Source organism: Notolepis coatsorum (genome assembly GCF_963971535.1).
Source record: "Notolepis coatsorum genome assembly, chromosome: 14".
Classification (NCBI taxonomy): Eukaryota; Metazoa; Chordata; class Actinopteri; order Aulopiformes; family Paralepididae; genus Notolepis; species Notolepis coatsorum.
The window spans coordinates 32,877,656-32,897,935 of NC_140178.1; the positions used below are offsets into that span (position 1 = coordinate 32,877,656).

At 48.0% G+C, this 20,280-nt stretch overlaps 1 protein-coding gene across 1 annotated transcript in view; it reads right to left on the bottom strand.

The window, feature by feature from the left end:
* ngfra (nerve growth factor receptor a (TNFR superfamily, member 16)) overlaps window positions 1-20,280 on the bottom strand; it is a gene marked incomplete at both ends in the record, with an annotated part of 78,814 nt that overhangs the window by 43,198 nt on the left and 15,336 nt on the right. The window contains one exon of the mRNA XM_084329072.1: window positions 15,006-15,368. Within this exon, the coding sequence (XP_084185198.1) occupies window positions 15,006-15,368 (363 nt within the window). The remainder of the gene's footprint in view (window positions 1-15,005; window positions 15,369-20,280) is intronic.

Consider the following 20,280-nt stretch of genomic DNA (forward strand, 5'->3'; position numbering starts at 1 on the left):
GTCTCTATCTATCTCTATGTGTGTGTCTCTTTGTTTCTGTCTCTCTCTGTGTGTGTGTGTGTGTGTGTGTGTGTGTGTGTGTGTGTGTGTGTGTGTGTGTGTGTGTGTGTGTGTGTGTGTGTGTGTGTGTGTGGTGTGTGTGTGTGTGTGTGCGTGCGTGCGTGCGTGCGTGCGTGCGTGCGTGCGTGCGTGCGTGCGTGCGTGCGTGCGTGTGTGTGTGTGTGTGTGTGTGCTCATTATCAGAATATTGCCGGTTCAAGTCCCAGTCAGGCCATTGTCTGGAAGTGGTGTTGTTGTCCAGCAGGGAGCACTCTGTCCACTGGACTTGGCAGTAACAAGGCCCTTGTCACAGTGACAGGGACACGGTACGATTACGAGTGCTGTCCGATGGATGAGACGTTAAAACCGAGGTCTGGATTCGGTCGTTAAAGAACCCAATGGCGCCTATCAAGTAGGGGGTTCCCCGACGTTCCTGGCCAAATGCCCGATCAGGCCTCGGACATCAAGGCCACCTAATCATCCCTCCCCCGGGAAATACTCCCCCAAGGAAACTATAAAAGAAGGGAGGGTCATCACGTCAGAATATACCAGTGTTCTATGCTCTGCTTGGTGCCAGACTAAATATACAAGCTATTTGAGGAAATATAAATCAACCAATATATCAAATGTCAGCTAGTTAACAATGCAACACATTGCAGATGATTCTGACATTCGAGGTAATAACTTGTTTAAGTGACAGGTTGTAAACGAGGAGATGGTGTTCCCATTCAACTCAATGTTGGCCGAACTGAACGTTTCCACACTTGGCACCTATGTGCGTTCACACACTACACAGTGATGTGATGTCCCTTCCTTGTTTTATAGTTTCTTGGTGGTACTCCCTCAGGACGTTGCTGTAAATAAGAAAGTGTTCTTAACACTTTGCCGCCCAACCACGAGTTAACTCGGGTTTCGGTGCCATGCGAGTTAACTCGTGGCAAGTTGTTATTGTTTTATTCCATATTAATAAACGGATCAAGATCCCCGATCGACTCTGCAGATTTACCCGCCTCCTTGAAATCGGCGACATGCAATACCGGCCAGATCCTCTTAGGGGCGCCATCGCTCCACTGCAGTATCATTGAGGGCGAATGGGAAAAACAATTTCTTTTACTGTCTATGGGCGTTTCATATGAGCCTGGATCCCAAGCGAACATCCTCCATCTTTGATCACGATTCGAAGCGCAGATTTCAGCCTGGAATAATGGGATTTATGATCAGCCAATGGACATATCGATCTACCAGATGCCGATGAATAATGGGGAAATGCTGCCGGCGATCACATGGGCTGACGGTAGGACACACTTCCCCCAAATTACAGCCGGATTGGACATTGTTGTAAAACGCAAGCGATCGATCAGTGAATGTGGCTACTTGAACGCACACTGTATTGCTAATCAATAATACTAATCGGCATCCCCCGCCGCCCCCATTTCATCCATAGATGCTCTGTAATAGTCCGGATGCTAAGCAGTTTGTTTTATTTCATTCGTAAATATACAACAGAAATGCCGTTCGATATAACGTGACTAGCCTTTAGCCCTATAAATAGCTTTCCAGAAAAAATACGAGACGAAAACTGCGATAAAGCTTATATTCACGACGCTATAAAATGACAACCAACCGATGGATTTTTATTTTCTTTAAGCCATTATGAAGGCACGGTTTATGCACTCAAGTGACAATGAGAATGGACAGATAGCAATACTATAAAGTATATATATAGCTATCCAAAAGTACATCGGTTTGTTTACAAAGCGTGGTCCTCCAGCCACATATTAGATGGCTAGGGCCGGTCGTCAATGTGTTAATCAACTTGTCTTGTTAAATAAAGGTTCTAACTAACTCTTTCTTTCCCTCTCTATGTCTCTCTCTCTGTCATTGTATTGAGTGATTGATACAGCTAGTTATATATCGTATTTGCTTATCGCGTCCCGCTCTGAGCCTTATGAGATACCCCTTATCTCCTATGATACCTACTGTATCCCCAACGAACAACTACATGCACCCACACCTGTATGGGGCCCCGCCCCTATGGAGGCGTAGCCCATATAACCATGACTCTGGTCACCAAACACCCTTCCTCTATTTTCGTTCCAGCGTACTGGCTGCGTGCACCATACGTAACTAGCAGGATGAAAAAGATCAGAGTCATAATGTTGAAAGCTTACCGGAGGTTGCTGGCCCCTGGCATCTTCGACGCATGTTTTCGGCGACACGACGGGCCTATGTTGATGTTCCTCGTCTGATGACAGCAGATCGAGGTTCAGCTGTACAAGATTGGCTGTCGGGCCAGCTTGTACCCAGGTAGGCCCTGTGTCTTCAGGCATGGGTATGAGTAATGCTGGTTTGTTTTGTTACACAACCATGTTGTGTGTTGGTGCCGGGGGCAGGATGGTTTGGTGAACGTTCACTGCAGGGAACGGTTTCCAAGCTGTCTTGGGCGTGCTACTAAACATCTAATGCTATGCTACATGCTATCGCTAATGCCACATGCTAACACTACTGCTAACTGCTACGCTGTTCTAATGTCTCCGCCGTGAGATGTTTTCACTTCTCCCTCCTCTTGCCCGGTTCATCAATGAAGGTCAGTCGGTAGCTGTTGTGGTTTTTTTTTGCTGAGTCCTATTTACCTTTTTTCGGGTAAATGGGTTGACAACAGGGTAGGCCGTGGCTAGGTAGCCTAGCCAGGTATGTTACCTTGTGTTCCGGCGGGGTCTATGGAACGGTGTCCCCATCTGGGGCGATGCGTGAGCTCGGCGGTGTAGCAGTAGAGCTATATTACTGCAGGATGGGACTTACGGCGGGTTATGGCTCAGCTGGCTAGTTCCTATCCACATTGGCGTCGGGTAGTGGGGCTATGGGTCCAGCCGACATGGTAAACATGTTGCGTGTCTGTGCGCAGGCGGTTGTTGATCTGGGTCCCACATCGCCTCACGCTAGGCTGTAGTAGTATAGGGGCAGGGCCGCCTGGGAGAAATGTGAGGCCCTGTGCGAATTTAAACGCGAGGCCCCCCACCCCCTGAGGCGACCCTGTGTAGTGGGCTATTGTTTCGTTCTGTCACTCTGCTATGAGAAGGTCTGTCTTGCTACAGTTTTCTCTCCTCTCAACCATTCATACTGACGGTCAATCGGTATACTGGGGGAGTAGTGCGGGGGGGGCTTTGTTTACCTTTTTTGGTAAATGGGCTAAGCTAGGGCTGGTGTGCTGTTGTGAATATTTTGAATGAAGGCGGGACTAGTTCGCTCTGGTCCGCCTCCCCTTAACGTTGTGTGTATGGGTTTGCTCATTCTACAGTATTTTGTGGTTTAGTTCTTTTATTCATTTAACCCTTTCATGGTGCACACCACAGTGGAGGTTGCTGTTTGCAACCACCACTGGTGCTCCGTGTTAACATCAGTCCTTTGTTTTTGACATATTGAAACAGTGCCCCGCCCGGCCGACGCCATGGGTGGGTCGGCCTGGCGAGTGGCTGGTGGGCTGTTAAAGCTTGTACCGCCACGGTATGGAATTGGCAACGATTAGAACTGTGTTCGAATTGCTGTTTTTTTCTATTAAAAAAATGGTGTCTAGTGGCGGGGCCTTGAGGGCCAGCCGACGTCGACACATCGCGCGAGGTTGTTGACGTTATTAGCTTTGACCCAGCCGCAAGCTATAACCGCTCAGGGTTCCCCTCTCCGCAGGGGATTTTGGTCTTCTGCTGGAGCGCGGGCGGTATTGTCCTAGGCCCTACACCGCCTCACACCGCGCAGCCAGAAGAAGAGAGAGCACGGCCTCGTCAGCGGCGATGACGAGGCCCTCGACAGGCGGCCATGTTTTCCCCCGCCGGAGGTATCCTGGGCGTTGATTCGACAGGTGTCCACAAGGCCGACAGCCTTGGCGGCCGAGGGATCGGCCATGTAGGATGGGTTCGGCTTGAACAAACAAGCCATCACCGTCCTGCCGCGAGCAGCCCGCTCTCCGATCACTCCCTTCCCCAACACCAGCGGAAAAAGTGGGCTCTGATTGTTTCCTTTGGCTGCGGGCCGCGTGCCTTCGTTGATGCGCGGGCGGCCCCCCTTTCGCTTCTCATGGGGACAGGGGCTGACACCCAGTTGATGGCTGAGCCTGGGTCTGTCCGTGAGAATGTTGTGCTGTCAAGCGGCTCCCACACCTTGAGCTGTGTTGGTTGAGCCTGGTGTTACGTCTGTCAACTTAAGTGTTGTCAGCAGGGGGGCTCGAAACCTTTTGAGGCACACAGTGCGGGCTTCCCCGGCCTCGCCTTCGCCAGGCCAGGTATCATGTTGGTGCCTCCCACTCCTGAAATATTGGCAAGTGGTCGCAGGCACACGTGATTTGGGGTGGTAGTAATATCACTGCAGGGCTACGGTGTGTAGGAACCCATGGGGGCCTTACACCTTGCATGTCCGGCTGCAGAACAACTCCTCAGCATGTCTGGAGGGGTGTTCAGTGGGGGGGCTTTTTTCATCGGAAGCCCCCCGTATCAGACCGGCCCTTTCTGTCGGGGTTCCCCCTTGGGTGCGATTGCCTCGTGGGTGGTGTCAGGGTCAGATGTTCCGACACGGAACGCGCTGCTCGCACGGTTCCAGGGTTGGCTACGCACAGCGGGGGGACCGGGCCAACTATCTACAGTTCCTGGCGGACCTGCGCCACGTGACGGCGGGTGCGTTGGGAGTGTCGTCACATATGACTACGGCAGTACCATATGTCGAGGTGGATGGAGAGAACGCTGAGGCGGGGACTTGTGTTTACACAACCCCACCCGTTTTCAGGTTTGGTACAGACCCTATTGTCAGGGTCTCCAGCAGTGACAGCTCTGGTCAATGAGATCCAATCTCTGTGGACGAAGCAAGCCATCGTCGTGGCGTTCTCCTCCCGGTGTTCTCTGCCTGAGAAGTCGGGAGGGAGGGGTGTAAGACCCAGGCTGGACCTGTCCCATGGGAAGGTTCAGCATTTTTTGGATCGTCTCCTACCTGTTGAACACTGTCAGGTGGGGGTCTGGTTCTCCTCCATAGACCTGTAGGATGCGTATGCGCATCTCCGATCTTCCATCCTAGGGCTTACCTACGCTTCCTTTGCAGGGTTAGCGTATGAGTACCAGAGGCTGCCGTTCGGTTTTCTCTGGCTCCCCGCATCTTCACCAAGTGCGTGGAGGCCGCACTGGGGCCTCTGCGTCATCAGGGGTTACGGAGTGTTCTGCCCTGATGACGTTCTGGTCCTTCGCGGTCAAGGTGGATCGTCAGGTCTCGTACCAGGCAGGTCTCTACCAGCCTGGGGTTGCTGTAGACTGGATGTAGAGTACTCCTCTTCCCAGTCAACGGTTGGAGGGCTATGGGCATCCATCTCAGAGCGTGTTGTCAACACGCTCGGGAGGTTCCATCCTAGGACGGTTACGGCGCTGTCTCACGTCGCGTTTTCACCGACGCCTCCCTCGCTGGTGACGCGTCGGGCCAACGCAGTAGGGAGCAGCTGGCAAACCATGCTGCCCGGTCTGCGCTACGTTCAATGTGTTGGTGTTGAAAGCGGTCCTTCTGGTCCACAAATGGTGTTGATCAGGATGGACGATACGACGTCAGTGTCGTGTATCGACAGACAGGGAGGAGTACGCTCCCCCTGTCTGCACCAGGCGGCGGGCGGCTGGCTATGGGTGTCCTCCATCTGCGCGGCCTGAGGGCTCCCCACATCCCCGGCAGGGAGAATGTGGGTGCAGGTTTACTGTCGCGGGGCGGTCCTCATCCTGACGGGTGAGGATTACGTCTGGGCATGGCCAGACAGGTCTGGGACCGATGCCGTGCCGCCAGGGATTCTTCCCCATACATCTGTTAGGTCAGTTGTTGGGACGGGTACGTTGAGGGGCGCAGGTTCTTGATCCTGATGGTGTTACCATCTGGAATGCGCATGCTCCCTCCACTGTCGCGCTTACGCGGGCAGATGACGTATGTTCCAAGTGTGGTGTAAGGCGGGGGGCCAGGACTCAGTTTCCTGCCCCCTGGATGCTGTCCTTAGTTACCTCCAGTCTCTCCTTGATAGACTGTCGGCTTCGACGGTGAGGGTATATGCAGCAGCTATATCCTCCTATCATGAGGGGTTTAAGGGGATGTCTTGTTCAGCCACCCTCTTGTGAAGCGTTTCCTGCTTGGCGCTCGACGCGTTAAGCCGGTGCAACGCTCCTTGGCTCCGACTTGGGATCTTCAATTGGTCCTCGGTCGGTTGTCCTTGGCCCCGTTTGAGCCGCTCGAGCAGGCGCCGTTGGGACAGCTGTCCTTCAAGACCGCGTTCCTACTGGCTGTCACTTCCGCTAAACGCGTAGGTGAGCTCTGTGCTCTCTCGGTACGTCCAGGGTGCCTGTCTTTTCGGACCGATTGCGGTGCCACTCTGCGACCTAGGCAGAGAGTGCCTAAGAATATCCGGAGTTCCTTCCGCTCCCGAGATATTGTGGTTCAGGCGTTTCGTCCTCCTCCTCACACTAGTGAGTTAGATGCGGGCCTTCACCTGTCATGTCCAGTCCGTGCTTTGGGGATTTACCTCAGCCGTACTCAGGACTTCAGGGTTACCGACCAGCTTTTTGTCTGTTACGGTGGGGCTCGTGCTGGTAAGGCACTGTCGAAGCAGCGCCTGTCCCATTGGTTGTGCGAGGGCATTACCCTCTGCTACACGTTGGCTGGGCAGGATCCCCCTGGGGGCGTCAGGGCGCCCTCCACTCGTGGGGTGGCTGCTTCTGCCGCTCTCCTGGGTGGGGCCTCGGTGGAGGACATCTGTGCTGCAGCTTCATGGTCCTCCCCGGGTCCCTTTGTAAGGTTTTACCTCATGGACATGACCGGGGGTTCTGTCTCCCAGGCGGTTCTGGGGTCTGTGGCCTTTCCTGCTTCCCGTCCTTGGTCAGGTAGCAGGAGTGTATGGGTATGGGCCACAGTGTGTTGAGTCACACGTGGTTCCGCCTGTACGGTGTGTTCAAGGGGTTCTGGTTCCCTCTTGTTCGCATTCAGGTGGAGTTGACTGCGCCCCCCCTTCATTAGGAAGGATGGGGTGACAGGGCTCCCCGCACCCCTTGATGTGGGCTTACGGGTCCTCAGGGGGTACATCTGTCGGGTCTCGCGTCCGCTCTTCCCCATATCTCATAAGGCTCAGAGCGGGACGCGATAAGCAAATACGATATATAATGATAGGTTATGTAGATAACCTAGTTATATTAGTATTGGCTGAGCGTCCCGCTCTGCACGGCCCTGAGTTCCCTCTTGAGGGATCTTTTCCTGGAACGGGATTTGGCGAGGAAGGGTGTTTGGTGACCAGAGTCATGGTTATATGGGCTACGCCTCCATAGGGGCGGGGCCCCATACAGGTGTGGGTGCATGTAGTTGTTCGTTGGGGATACAGTAGGTATCATAGGAGATAAGGGGTATCTCATAAGGCTCAGAGCGGGACGCTCAGCCAATACAATATCTACATAACCTATCGTTATGAGCATGCACCACAAATAAACACAGACACACACACGTGTGTGTAACCACGTTAGAAATGAATAACATGATTCAGACTTCTGCCCTGGTATGGAGTAGAGAGACAGTGTCGGGCGGCTTCTGTTTCTTTGCACATTCCAACTACTACTATAGTTAAATTATTTTGATGTAAAATAGTTTAAAACTCATCATCTACTTAACCTAGGGCACAGAGCTCTGGCAGCCAGAAAGAAACAAAACGGGGAATAATAAGAGCAAACAAGGGCCAAGATAGTGAGTGAAACAAGATGGCGAAAGGCCAATGGAATCTCTCTGGGAGGAACGCAAACTCACCGGTGAGGCTATCATGAAAGACCTCAGGGTGGGAATTTATATCCTTCGCACGGAGCTAAGACAAGAAATTGAGGCCATACGCTCAGAAACAACAACAGGTTTTGAAGGCCTGCGCCAAGGAATTGGAGAGGAAATAAGAAAAATCCACCACGACCAAATCCAGGTGATAATGGAGCGAGGCGTTATGGCATGCGGTCTCACAGGCGCCCCTTGATCGTATTAGACAATTGGAGCAAATCGGCGGGAAAAACAAAAGAGTTGAAGCGATTAAAGGATAAATGCTTTCATCTTGAAAGCAGAACTTGAGGTTTATCAGCATCCCAGAAGGAGCAGAAGGAACTAGTCCCACTAAATCTATGGAGGAAATTATTCCGGAGATTTTGGGGGCTGAGAATTTAGCACCAAAGCCCCAAAAAGAGACCGACCTAGACCAATCATCTCCCGGTTGCACTACTAACTTTACTAGCCTCTACGGAAATACTGAAACACAATCAATATCTGAAATGAAGATATTTTACTATTATGCACTCAATATCTCAAATGAAAAAAAGTAAAAAAAAAAAAATAACTATTAACCTTTGTACTGTCTTTCACTAGTATACACTCTGCTACTAACCTCTTAAGCCCTAGCCATATTTTCAGAAAATCCGCCTAAAAGTACATACCTAAGTAAATGGAAGATTGCTCTACTTCTACAAGGGACATTTGCATGTTCTTGGTATCTAGGGACATAAATGGACCCCAGGGAATGTATTCCCAGTGTCAGAAATAGTGTGTATGTTACTATGCTTGAGTAAATTGTAATGAACGAAATGAGAATTAGATTTTATTTTATTTAGGTAAATCTTTTTTTTGACAGTGAATAACACCATGCTAATATTGATGATGAAAAAAATCTTGTAAACTTTTGAGTAAACTACAGCCTGGCACTTTCAGTTTCACTGACCTCTGCCAATGCGCAAAGGGAGTTACTGCTAGTCTGATGTTACACTGTAGTTGAGCTTGGAAGTTACCTCTGCTGCGTAGCTCGCTTGTTGTTGTTAATCTTCTGCAAACTCTGGCTATGGACTCTTAAATAGTCCATATACCTGGGGAATTCCACGCAGACTTGGCCAAAATGCTCATAAACGGCTTAAATTAGGGGGAAATAGAAGAATCAGAGGGACAGAGTTTAAAGCTATACTATGTTCACCTTATTTTAGTTTGTGTATATGCTCCCAATTTCGATGACGATACATTTTTCTCATCATTATGGCCTCTAATCCCTCATTTTACCTCACATTATTAAATTATCGGGGGAGACTTCAATTGTGTCCTAAATTTGACACATCCTTGAAATCAACCACAGGAAGGAATATAGAATCTTTTCTAAAAGAATAATGGGATTGTTGAACCATGGAGACTTAAAAACCCCTCAAGCCAAAGCTTTTCTTTTCCTTTCAATGTCTTCTTTTGTGTTGTTTTTTAACTGTTAGCCTATATATGTTTTAAAAAAATGTAATGCCAATAAAAACATCATTAAAGAAAATAAATGGATAAGATACATGCACACAACACATTATACAAACAAAGATCTAGATCCTAGAGAAAGTGTTTCCCGTTCACTGCAGTAAACGTGTCAATACGGACCACCATGGGAGTCAGGTCGCCAAGAATGCCAACGGCCGTCGCATGTAACTCCACCCACTAACCACAGACTCACTGCTGGGTGGGTGACAGGGGTCTCCTTTCAAACACCGTCCCCCTCCAACGTGCCACAAGGTCACTCACATGCGCGTGCCATCTCCGCTAACACTGCCACTGCTGCATCTACATCGCACGCTATGCCAGACGCCAGTGAGGAAGAGAGGGTGAGGTCGGAGGTTAGAGCGGCTCCATGGGTGGTCGACACTGGTCGCTAATGGTCCGGCACAAGGCCGTGTTTGTACCCTATACTGTACAACATCAAACAGCATTTACATCAAATAGCTCTGGAATCGCTATTCCGGCTGTTCGTTGGCGGTTGAAAGGGGGTGGCTGTATGGTGCACTTTGACTCGATCTCTGAGACCCCCGTGACTGTACTCTCGTGCGACCTGTGGTTCTCTCTCCCAGCTGACCTTTTTATCATCTGTAATTAACTGTTTATGGGATTAAGACTCTCTCTCGCTCTCTGCCTCCTGCCTTCCTTCTCTCTCTCTCTCTGTCTGTCTGTCTCTCTGCCTCCTTCCTTCTCTCTCTCTCTCTCTCTCTCTCTCTCTCTCTCTATCTCTCTATCTCTCTCTCTCTCTCTCTCTCTCTCTCTCTCTCTCTGTATAATCTCCCTCCCTGAACAGACGTCCCAGGCTGATGATGAGGCGCAGCAGGGCAGCAGCTGGTGAGGCTGTGTGTGACCTATGGATGGGCAGTGTGACCTGTTATCAGTGGTGAGGCTGTGTGTGACCTATGGATGGGCAGTGTGACCTGTTATCAGTGGTGAGGCTGTGTGTGACCTATGGAGGGGCAGTGTGACCTGTTATCAGTGGTGAGGCTGTGTGTGACCTATGGAGGGGCAGTGTGACCTGTTATCAGTGGTGAGGCTGTGTGTGACCTATGGAGGGGCAGTGTGACCTGTTATCAGTGGTGAGGCTGTGTGTGACCTATGGAGGGGCAGTGTGACCTGTTATCAGTGGTGAGGCTGTGTGTGACCTATGGAGGGGCAGTGTGACCTGTTATCAGTGGTGAGGCTGTGTGTGACCTATGGAGGGGCAGTGTGACCTGTTATCAGTGGTGAGGCTGTGTGTGACCTATGGATGGGCAGTGTGACCTGTTATCAGTGGTGAGGCTGTGTGTGACCTATGGAGGGGCAGTGTGACCTGTTATCAGTGGTGAGGCTGTGTGTGACCTATGGAGGGGCAGTGTGACCTGTTATCAGTGGTGAGGCTGTGTGTGACCTATGGAGGGGCAGTGTGACCTGTTATCAGTGGTGAGGCTGTGTGTGACCTATGGAGGGGCAGTGTGACCTGTTATCAGTGGTGAGGCTGTGTGTGACCTCTATGGAGGGGCAGTGTGACCTGTTATCAGTGCTTCTCCACCTCTGCCGTCTCTTTCTGGCTTCATCTTCCCCGGATATGTTTCTCCAACACGTCCAACAGCCAGCTCGTGCTTAAATGTGACGGCACATTAGCGGAGAGAGATTCATTTATAACCCGGCATCTGCTACTAGTGTGTCCACTGCAGTGAAACAGGTGTTTCTGCAGAGGTCCGTTTGCAACGTGGCACATCCAGACGTCTCTCTTCAGACCCTAACGCTCCAAAAGGAAGCGAATACTGCACCGAATTCCACTGCCAATATTCCATACCAATATTAGATTAGTTTAGATTGGATTAGATAAAAATTAGGGCTGTCAGTTTATCGCGTTAATTAGATTAATTAATTACACAGCAATTAACTCAAAATTAATTAAAAAAAAATAAATAAAAAATGTTATCTCATTCATTCCATAAGAACGTAAAATACACATTTACAGCCTTTTTTTTATATGGTCCATTTGCATGTTCTTGGTATCTGATTCTAGGGACATCTATGGATCTCAGGGAATGTATTCCCAGTGTCAGAAATACTGTGTCTGTTACTAGGCTTGAGTAAATTGTAATGAACCAAATGAGAATATCAATTCAATTATTTTTTATCTTTGACTGTGAATAACACTATGCTCAAATTGACCAGACCTGAAAAATCTAAGCAAATTAATAGATGGAAGATGATTAAACAGAAGGTTTTGTAGATACAGTACTGAATTCTGCCATCCGGACACATGCAATTTGAAATATGATTATAGAATATAGAATATCAGGCATAAAATGGTTATGCGATTAAAATGCGATTAACACTTTGAGTGCCGTGGGTTAATTCACATTTAGTCCCTTGAATGCCACCATCGGCGTCAATGTTAACGTTAATATCGCCTAATCTATGTTTTAAATTATGGCTATGTGTCTAATCTGCCCGTCGCTTATCAAAGAATCATTTTCCAGTCAGTGTTGTCAAGGCAGATTGGTTTTTTATCGCTTCATTTCCGTTTGAGAGCATTTTGAAAAGCACCCGTTTTCAGGTGAAAAACAACCTATTCTATGATAATCGCCTTTTACTGGAATATTCCAGAACATTGATATTTGTCTGCCTATTTATGAATCGTTTTCAAATAAACGCTAGATGATCAATAGTATATGTGAACGCACGCACGTTCGAGCCGCGCGCTGATAATAGCTGCTTTCATTTCCTCATGGATTTTACAGTGAAACAGCTAGAGCACATATCACAAAAAACCTTATATCTCTGTGAAAACGAGTCTGATTATCCTAACACTGATAACATAGATTCCTTACCTGACATCAGATGGTATCCAAATGGTATATTCCAATTCCTGATCACCATTCGAAAAAATCGATAAGTGTATAGATCTAACGTGTATACAATAGAACTCATGATCCGCGGGGCTCAGAGGCTCCAGAATGAACTCTGGTAACTCCGGCTGCATCAGTGGACTGGAAAATGTGGACTGGAATATTTTTTTCCCCATCCATTTTCATTGAGTCCATTCCAAAAGGGTGATTTACCATCTGGGAGACGATAGGGGGCGCTTTTTTCACATCTGATCGCCGGTGGCCCCTGGATTTCCAACGGTAGGCTCGGGTGATGCAATATGATTTCAGATCGCTAAAAAAATATATATAAAAAATTCAGAGAAAAGCCGTGACGTGGCTTTCAACGTAACTATCGTAAACCCGAGATTAGCCGTGAGTGGAGCTCAAAGTGTTAATTAGATTAATTAATTACAAATCCTGTAATTAATTTGATAAATTCTTTTAATCGGCGGACATCACTAATTAAAATGTATTGTCATTGTACAGTACAACGAATAAACGTTATCCAACCAGAGTGCAAATGTAATAGTAAAGCACAATAGTAATATACAATGTATAGGTGATTCAACTGCATATATACTATGTATATATCAGCATACAGCATTATTGTACATGCTATCATACAGAGTTATATGGGTTATATGCATGTGTATAGATAGGTATATAGAAATGATTATATGCAGGTATATTCATTATTCAGACAGATAAATATATATATAAATGTATATATATGGTATATACACCATTATTGTACATCATACAGAGTTATTTGGGCAGACTATATTAGAGGTAGGTAGTTATAATTATTATGTTAGTATCAGGCTTTGGTTAAGCTAATACTTTTGTCTTTGAACTTTCTTGATGCTCTGGCATTTATTTGTACTCCGAACAAAGTGGTTAACAAAAGGTGTTTTCATGTTGTTTTGTTGTTTTTTTACACATGGTTTTGTGTTCCTCAAGATGTTCTACTCTACAGTACCCAGAGGTGCCGCCAGGGATTTTAGACCCCATGATAATAACAAATTGGGCCCCACCATCATGGGCCACCCCAACCCTGCGCAATTGTAACCGCACCCCCAGAACAGAATCGACCCCTTCAGAGCTTTAAATAACTACCTCTGCAGGCTGTTTCAGTTGATGCCTCTCCTCTCCTCTCCTCTCTTCTCCTCTCCTCTGCTCTCCTCTACTCTCCTCTGCTCTCTCCTCTCCTCTGCTCTCTTCTCCTCTGCTCTCTCTTCTCTTCTCCACTCCGCTCCTCTCCTCTCCTCTCCTCTCCTCTCATCTCCTCTCCTCTCCTCTTCTCTTCTCTTCTCTTCTCTTCTCTTCTCTTCTCTTCTCTTCTCTTCTCTTCTCTTCTCTTCTCTTCTCTTCTCTTCTCTTCTCTTCTCTTCTCTTCTCTTCTCTTCTCTCATCTCCTTTCCTTTCTTCTCGTCTTGTCTTGTCTCCCATCCTCTCCTCTCCTCTGCTCTCTTCTCATCTGCTCTCTCTCCTCTCCTCTCCTTTGCTCTCTTCTCCTCTGCTCTCTCTTCTCCTCTCCTCTCCTCTCCCTTTCTCTCCTCTCCTCTCCTCTGCTCTCCTCTCCTCTTCTCTTCTTTCCTCTCTTGTCTTGTCTCCTTTCCTCTCCTTTCCTTTCCTCTCATCTTGTCTCCTCTCTTCTCCTGTCTTCTCCTCTCTTCTCCTATTCTCTGATCTCCTCTCCTCTGCTCTCCTCTCTTCTGCTCTTCTCCTCTCATCTCCTCTCCTCTGCTCTCCTCTCCTCTGCTCTCATCTGCTCGCCCTTCCTCTCATCTTATCTCCTCTGTTCTCCCTTCCTCCCCATCCTATCATCTCCTCTGCTCTCATCTGCCCTCCCCTCCCCTCTCCTCTCCTCTCCTCTCCTCTCCTCTCCTCTCCTCTCCTCTCCTCTCCTCTCCTCTCCTCTCCTCTCCTCTCCTCTCCTGCCCTTTCTTTTCTCTCTTTGTTTGTTTTTTGGAAGCTGGCGAGACACTATGCTCCACTGCACTCCTCACTCGCAAAGTACCGTTCATGCCTGGTTTGGGAGCAGGACCAAACCATTTAAGTTTCTTGTTTTTAGCCAAAAACAAGAAAATAGTTAGTTTTATTATACATTGTAAATAAAATATTATATTAATGATGATTGATGAGGTTAATCACTTAATATAGAAATAAAATTACCTAATGTTTCTTTTAGAATTGTCCTGACCCCCCCCCACTGATGGTACCTACCACTGATGGTACCTACTGTAACATTCAGTGCAATGCTGTGGACGGAGAAATGTATCTTGGAAGTTGCATTACATCACCAGAGAGTCTACCTTCCCCTGACTTCACACCCTGTCCACCCCAGGTGTAGCTACAGCTTCCTGGGTATGAGCTGCTCAGCTGTGGCATCATGGCCCCTCACTCCACTGGACACATCACCTCTGGAGGACATGTCCGCCCTCTGCTTACAGCAAGAGACGGTTATTCAGTGTGTCTGTGTTGACAATCCGGAACACTCCTTGACCTTTCACGCTCTGCTTCCTGCCATTTGACAGTCTGACCTGCGCTGACCTCTGACACATGTGGATGTCACCCTTATTGACCTGCTCAAGTCACATGGGAAAGAAAATATTGTGATAGAGACATATCATGTATCCAGTACAGCCCTGGAAGTACCCGAGGGCAGGGGTTAACATAAGCTCCCAGACTGTGCAATACTGTGTGTGTGTGTGTGTGTGTGTGTGTGTGTGTGTGGTCTGGTCTGGTCTTCTCTTATATGACCATGTGTGTGGGATAGGCTAGACTTACTATGGCAGGCAGAGTCACTGACGGGCGTGCACTCAGCCAGCTGTATCTCAATGCCCTCGTCACAGATGGTGCAGGGCAGACAGGGGTCCAGGGAGCTCTCCCGGTCTGAGTAAGTGTCATCCACACACTCCTCGCACAGCGTGTCGTGGTTGTGCTCGCAGTGTGCCAACACGCCCTTGCCCGCCGGGCACACCGTGCAGGGCTCACAGTGGCCGGATATCACGCCAAGGAAGAAGCCATAGTCGCAGACGCAGATGGCGTCGTTGGAGTCGGTGCACGGCGTCTGCATCCGCATCAGGCCTCTGCACATGGTGCACGTCTGACAAACCTCTGTGTGACTGTAGTTCTCCGAGTAGGTCTCGCCTGGGGAGAGGAGATGAGAAGAGAGGAGTGGAGAAGAGAAGAGAAGAGAGGAGAGGAGAGGAGAGGAGAGGAGAGGAGAGGAGAGGAGAGGAGAGGAGAGGAGAGGAGAGGAGAGGAGAGGAGAGGAGAGGAGTGGAAGGGAGGGGAGAGGAGAGGAGAGGAGAGGAGAGGGGGAGAGAGGAGTAGAGGAGAGGAGAGGGGAGAGAGGAGGAGAGGAGAGGAGAGCAGAGGAGAGGAGGGGAGGAGTGAAGGAGAGCAGATGAGAGGAGGGGAGGAGATGAGAAGGGAAGAGAGGGGGAGAGAGGAGTAGAGGAGAGGAGAGATGAGAGGAGGGGAGGATATGAGAGGGGAAGAGAGCAGAGGAGAGGAGAGGAGGAGTGAAGGAGAGCAGATGAGAGGAGGGGAGGAGATGAGAGGGGAAGAGAGCAGAGGAGAGGAGGAGATGAAAGGTGAAGAGAGCAGAGGAGAGGAGAGGAGGAGTGAAGGAGAGCAGATGAGAGGAGAGATGAGAGGAGGGGAGGGGAGGGGAGGAGAGGAGAGATGAGAGGAGAAGATGAGAGGAGAGGGGAGGTACAGTAAGGAGATAGGGGACAGATTGGAAGAAAAGGGATAATAAGGAATGTGAGGAGGTAAATAGAGTATGCAGGAGAGAGAGAGAGAGAGAGAGAGAGAGAGAGAGAGAGAGAGAGAGAGAGAGAGAGAGAGAGAGAGAGAGAGAGAGAGAGAGAGAGAGGGAGAGAGAGAGAGAGAGAGAGAGTCAGAGGCAGTGAGTCTAATGACATTAATCGTGTTTAGTGCGCATTCATTAGAAGGGCGGGACACATTGATCCACTGGGCTCTGCCTCTTACTGATTTGTGTTCTTGGACAAGAAAGGTGCTCTTGTTGCTCTGCTCATTACCATATTGATCTCTGTGCATTTGCGCCACACTGAGTGAAGTGCTTAGATCTAAATCATACACACAAATTGACGGGCTGTGATGCACCCCTGCACAATAACTAACTGGCCTATGTTCAAAAGTAATCAGGCTGGTTCAGGAAGATCACAGGCTTGTTTGTTATTATACGTCTAACGGCGTGAGAGCTGTGGTTTTCAAACATTTCACCAGGCGAGCCACATTTTCAGAATGGATATACTAATGATCCAAAACTGACTCGCTAGAATATTCCGTAGGCTGATATGGACTAAATGTATCCTGCTTTTAGACTGAAAAACTAGTAGCCCCACAGTGTTTTATTCAACATGAGGGTGATTTGGCGTCATATGATACCCAGCATATTGCTAGGAATATCCTGCCATTGCCCTTGACCAAGGAAACTATAAGAAGGAAGCGTCATCACGTCAGAATACCAGCGTTCTATGCTCTGCTTGGTGCCAGACTTTGGTGGCAGTTCTATTGAAGCCTGTATTGAAATAGAAATATACCAGTAAACATACAAGCAGCGGAAATATACATCAACCAATATATCAAACGTTAGCTCGTTAACAATGCAACAGATTGCAGATTATTCTGACATCCGAGGTAATAATCTGTTTTAAATTACGTCATAAACGAGGAAGACGGCTGATCCATTCAACGCAATGCCGCCCGAACTGAACGTTTCCGAGCTTGGCACCAACGCATGTCCACTCGCTACACAGTGACGTGATGACCCTTCCTTCTTTTATAGTTTCCTTGCCCTTGAACAAAGGTACTGGTATTCCAATTTGAGTTGGTTCCTGGGTCTCCGCACTGTGTGGCTTCCACTGCTCCTAAATACACTGTAAAAACTGGGATTGGGGTTAATTAATATTGATTAAATAATTATTAGTAACCTATACATAATAAAAAAAGACTATGTGGTTTTGAAATCGAAATGAGCTGAATTCAATGAATTTGAACCATTTATGAATTGCATTTTACACAGTTTTGGTTGAATAGAATTAGCTGATCACAGTGAACAGATGACAATCAGTTTTTAGAGAGTAGGTAGGATGGGTCAAATGCAGAGGATGAATTTCCCCAAGGGGATTAATTAAAAGTATACACACATACATTCAGAGATAATTTAGGGGGCCCATTTTAATCTTGGCAAGACCCAGGCGTTGATCCCGAAGCCGCACTTTCATAACCGCTGCTTGTTTAGAGGACAGTACACTGCTATGATCTGTCAGACTGTGTTCTGGAGATGGATGCTGGACAGAATGAGGCAGAGACGCTGCTGATTAATAGCCTCGCTGGGCTTCAGATGTAGTCCTCTACTTCCAACACACTGGCTCTCCAGGAATGTTTGTGGCGGGAGCGCTTTGGAAAAACACATTGCCTTGGGAAGAGATTACCTCAAACGGGGGTTATTCTCATGCTGACAGTTCTTAGGGGCACAAAGTAATCTATTAATATTGCATGCTCATATAGAATTATTTTCAGATATAATTGGAAGCCTGATGAATTATGCATATGTGTGTGTGACGTGTGTGTGACTGTGTGTGTGTGTGTGTGTGTGTGTGTGTGCGTGTGTGTGTGTGTGTGTGTGTGTGTGTGTGTGTGTGTGTGTGTGTGTGTGTGTGTGTGTGTGTGTGTGTGTGTGCGCGCGCGTGCATGCTCTGTGTGTTTGAGACAGGAGGGGCAGGGAGAAGGGGGGGGGAAGGAGAGAGCGCTAGCTGGGCTAACGCGGCTCAGCTCGACCACAAAGGGAAATAAAGTGTTTCCCCCCGAATCCGATCCCATCTTCCTCCTCCTCGTGTGACTCTCTCCCATAGAGGAGAACATGAGAGCGGTCACCTTGTGCGAGGGCTGGCACTTTAGACTGGGAAAACAGGTCTAGGTAACCTGCTGTTACCTGTGTGTGCGTGTGTGTGCGCGCCCGTGCATTTGTGTGTGTGTGTGTGTGGTTGTGTGTGTGTGTGTGCGTGTGTGGGTGTGTGTGTGTGTGTGTGATTGTGTGTGTGTGTGCGTGCATGCGTGCATGCGTGCGTGCGTGCGTGCGTGCGTGCGTGCGTGCGTGCGTGCGTGCGTGCGTGTGTGTGTGTGTGTTCAAGTTCAAGTTTCAAGTTTGTTTATTATTTTTCACAATAAAATACATGTACTTTACGGTTAAATGCTTGGTTCTGTATGAGCCCCTAAGAGTGTGCTTCATACAGTAAAGAAATTTAAGTAAAAAAGTAAGTAAAAGAGGAATATACAATATACAATACAATATACAAGTACAATCTAAGTACTAGGGATGGGCATTTTAAAGAAAAATCCAGATCGATTGATCGCATTGATCGTGTATTACTCATAAAGGGGAAAAAAACAAGAAAATATATATATATATTTTTTTTAATCTTTTTAAATTATTAATAATTTAAGATAGATTTTTCTCATAGCTGCAAGTAATCAATTAATCAATTACTCACGCCCATCCCTACTAAGTACAGTGAGTAAAAGTGAGTGAGTGTGTGTGTGTGTGTGTGTGTGTGTGTGTGTGTGTGTGTGTGTGTGTGTGTGTGTGTGTGTGTGTGTGTGTGTGTGTGTGTGTGTGTGTGTGTGTGTGTGTGTGTGTGTGTGTGTGTGTGTGTGTGTGTAGGTGTGTGTGTGTGTAGGTGTGTGTGTGTGTGTGTGTGTGTGTGTGTGTGTGTGTGTGTGTGTGTGTGTGTGTGTGTGTGTGTGTGTGTGTGTGTGTGTGTGTGTGTGTGTAATAATCCACAATGTACAAGTGCACTGTTAATATTTGTGTCCTTTAAACCTTGTTTTTATGTGGACATAAATAAAATATTCTAAATGTGTGTGTGTGTGTGTGTGTGTGTGTGTGTGTGTGTGTGTGTGTGTGTGTGTGTGTGTGTGTGTGTGTGTGTGTGTGTGTGTGTGTGTGTGTGTGTGTGTGTGTGTGTGTGTGTGTATATAATGTGTGCGTGTTCATGTGTGTGTGTCTGTGTGTGTGCGTGTGTGTGTGTGTGTGTGTGTGTGTGTGTGTGTGTGTGTGTGTGTGTGTGTGTATGTGTGTGACTGCTGATGCTAGTGAATGAGAGACAGGAAAGAGGCCCATCCCTTTAATTGGCTTCAGTTAGTCAGCTCTCTGATCAGAGCAGATAGAGGGGTGTGATAGTAGTAGCCACCAGTTAGTGCTTTAGGGTGTTAGGATGGTGGTAAGGATGTGTGTGTACGTGTATGTGTGTGCGTGCATGCATGCATGTGCACACGTGTGTGTGTGTGTGTGTGTGTGTGTGTGTGTGTGTGTGTGTGTGCGTGCGTGCGTGTGTGTGTGTGTCAACCCCCATTAGTGTTATTAATAATGCATGTTGGGACATCCTTGAGACTCCATGGTCTCCACAGTCATCACATCCTACTGAAGGTGTGAGCTTCCTGCGATGCAACACCACGGTATGTCAACGTCCATGTATTCATTTATGACCCAACCGTTCCTTCTTCCTTTTGATGTAGACACGCCTGTTTTCTCTCCTCTAACAAGACACGCCCGTCCTGCGGTCTCTGCTTCCAACGGACAAATTAACCACTTTTGGAAACCTGCGTGGCGGCTTTAATTTCCCTTTTAAGCATGAAACATGTCCGTAACTGTATGTAGTTATCACCACACTCCAGTGTCCCAGCGCTCCCCGAGATTTAAAACACATGTTTAAAGGATATTAGTGAATTATTAGGATACTAAAGACAGGAAGTCGTGATACCTGGCAACAATCAAGGGTTAACTATGTAGCCCTGTAGCCCTGATTATTTTGCGTAGTCGTCTTTTTAGGTCAGTGGAGGAGACAAGCCCAGAGGACTCCGACTCTTTCACCCTTTTTCCACTGATCCACCGCGAGGGACCATTTTTAATGCTCCATTTCAATCTACTAGGAGGAGGCTGGGATTCCACTTTCCTTGCTCCGTAAAGCTCCAATCCGTAACGCGCCCCACCCCCCCAAAATAATTCCCATGCAATCTTGGCTTGAGG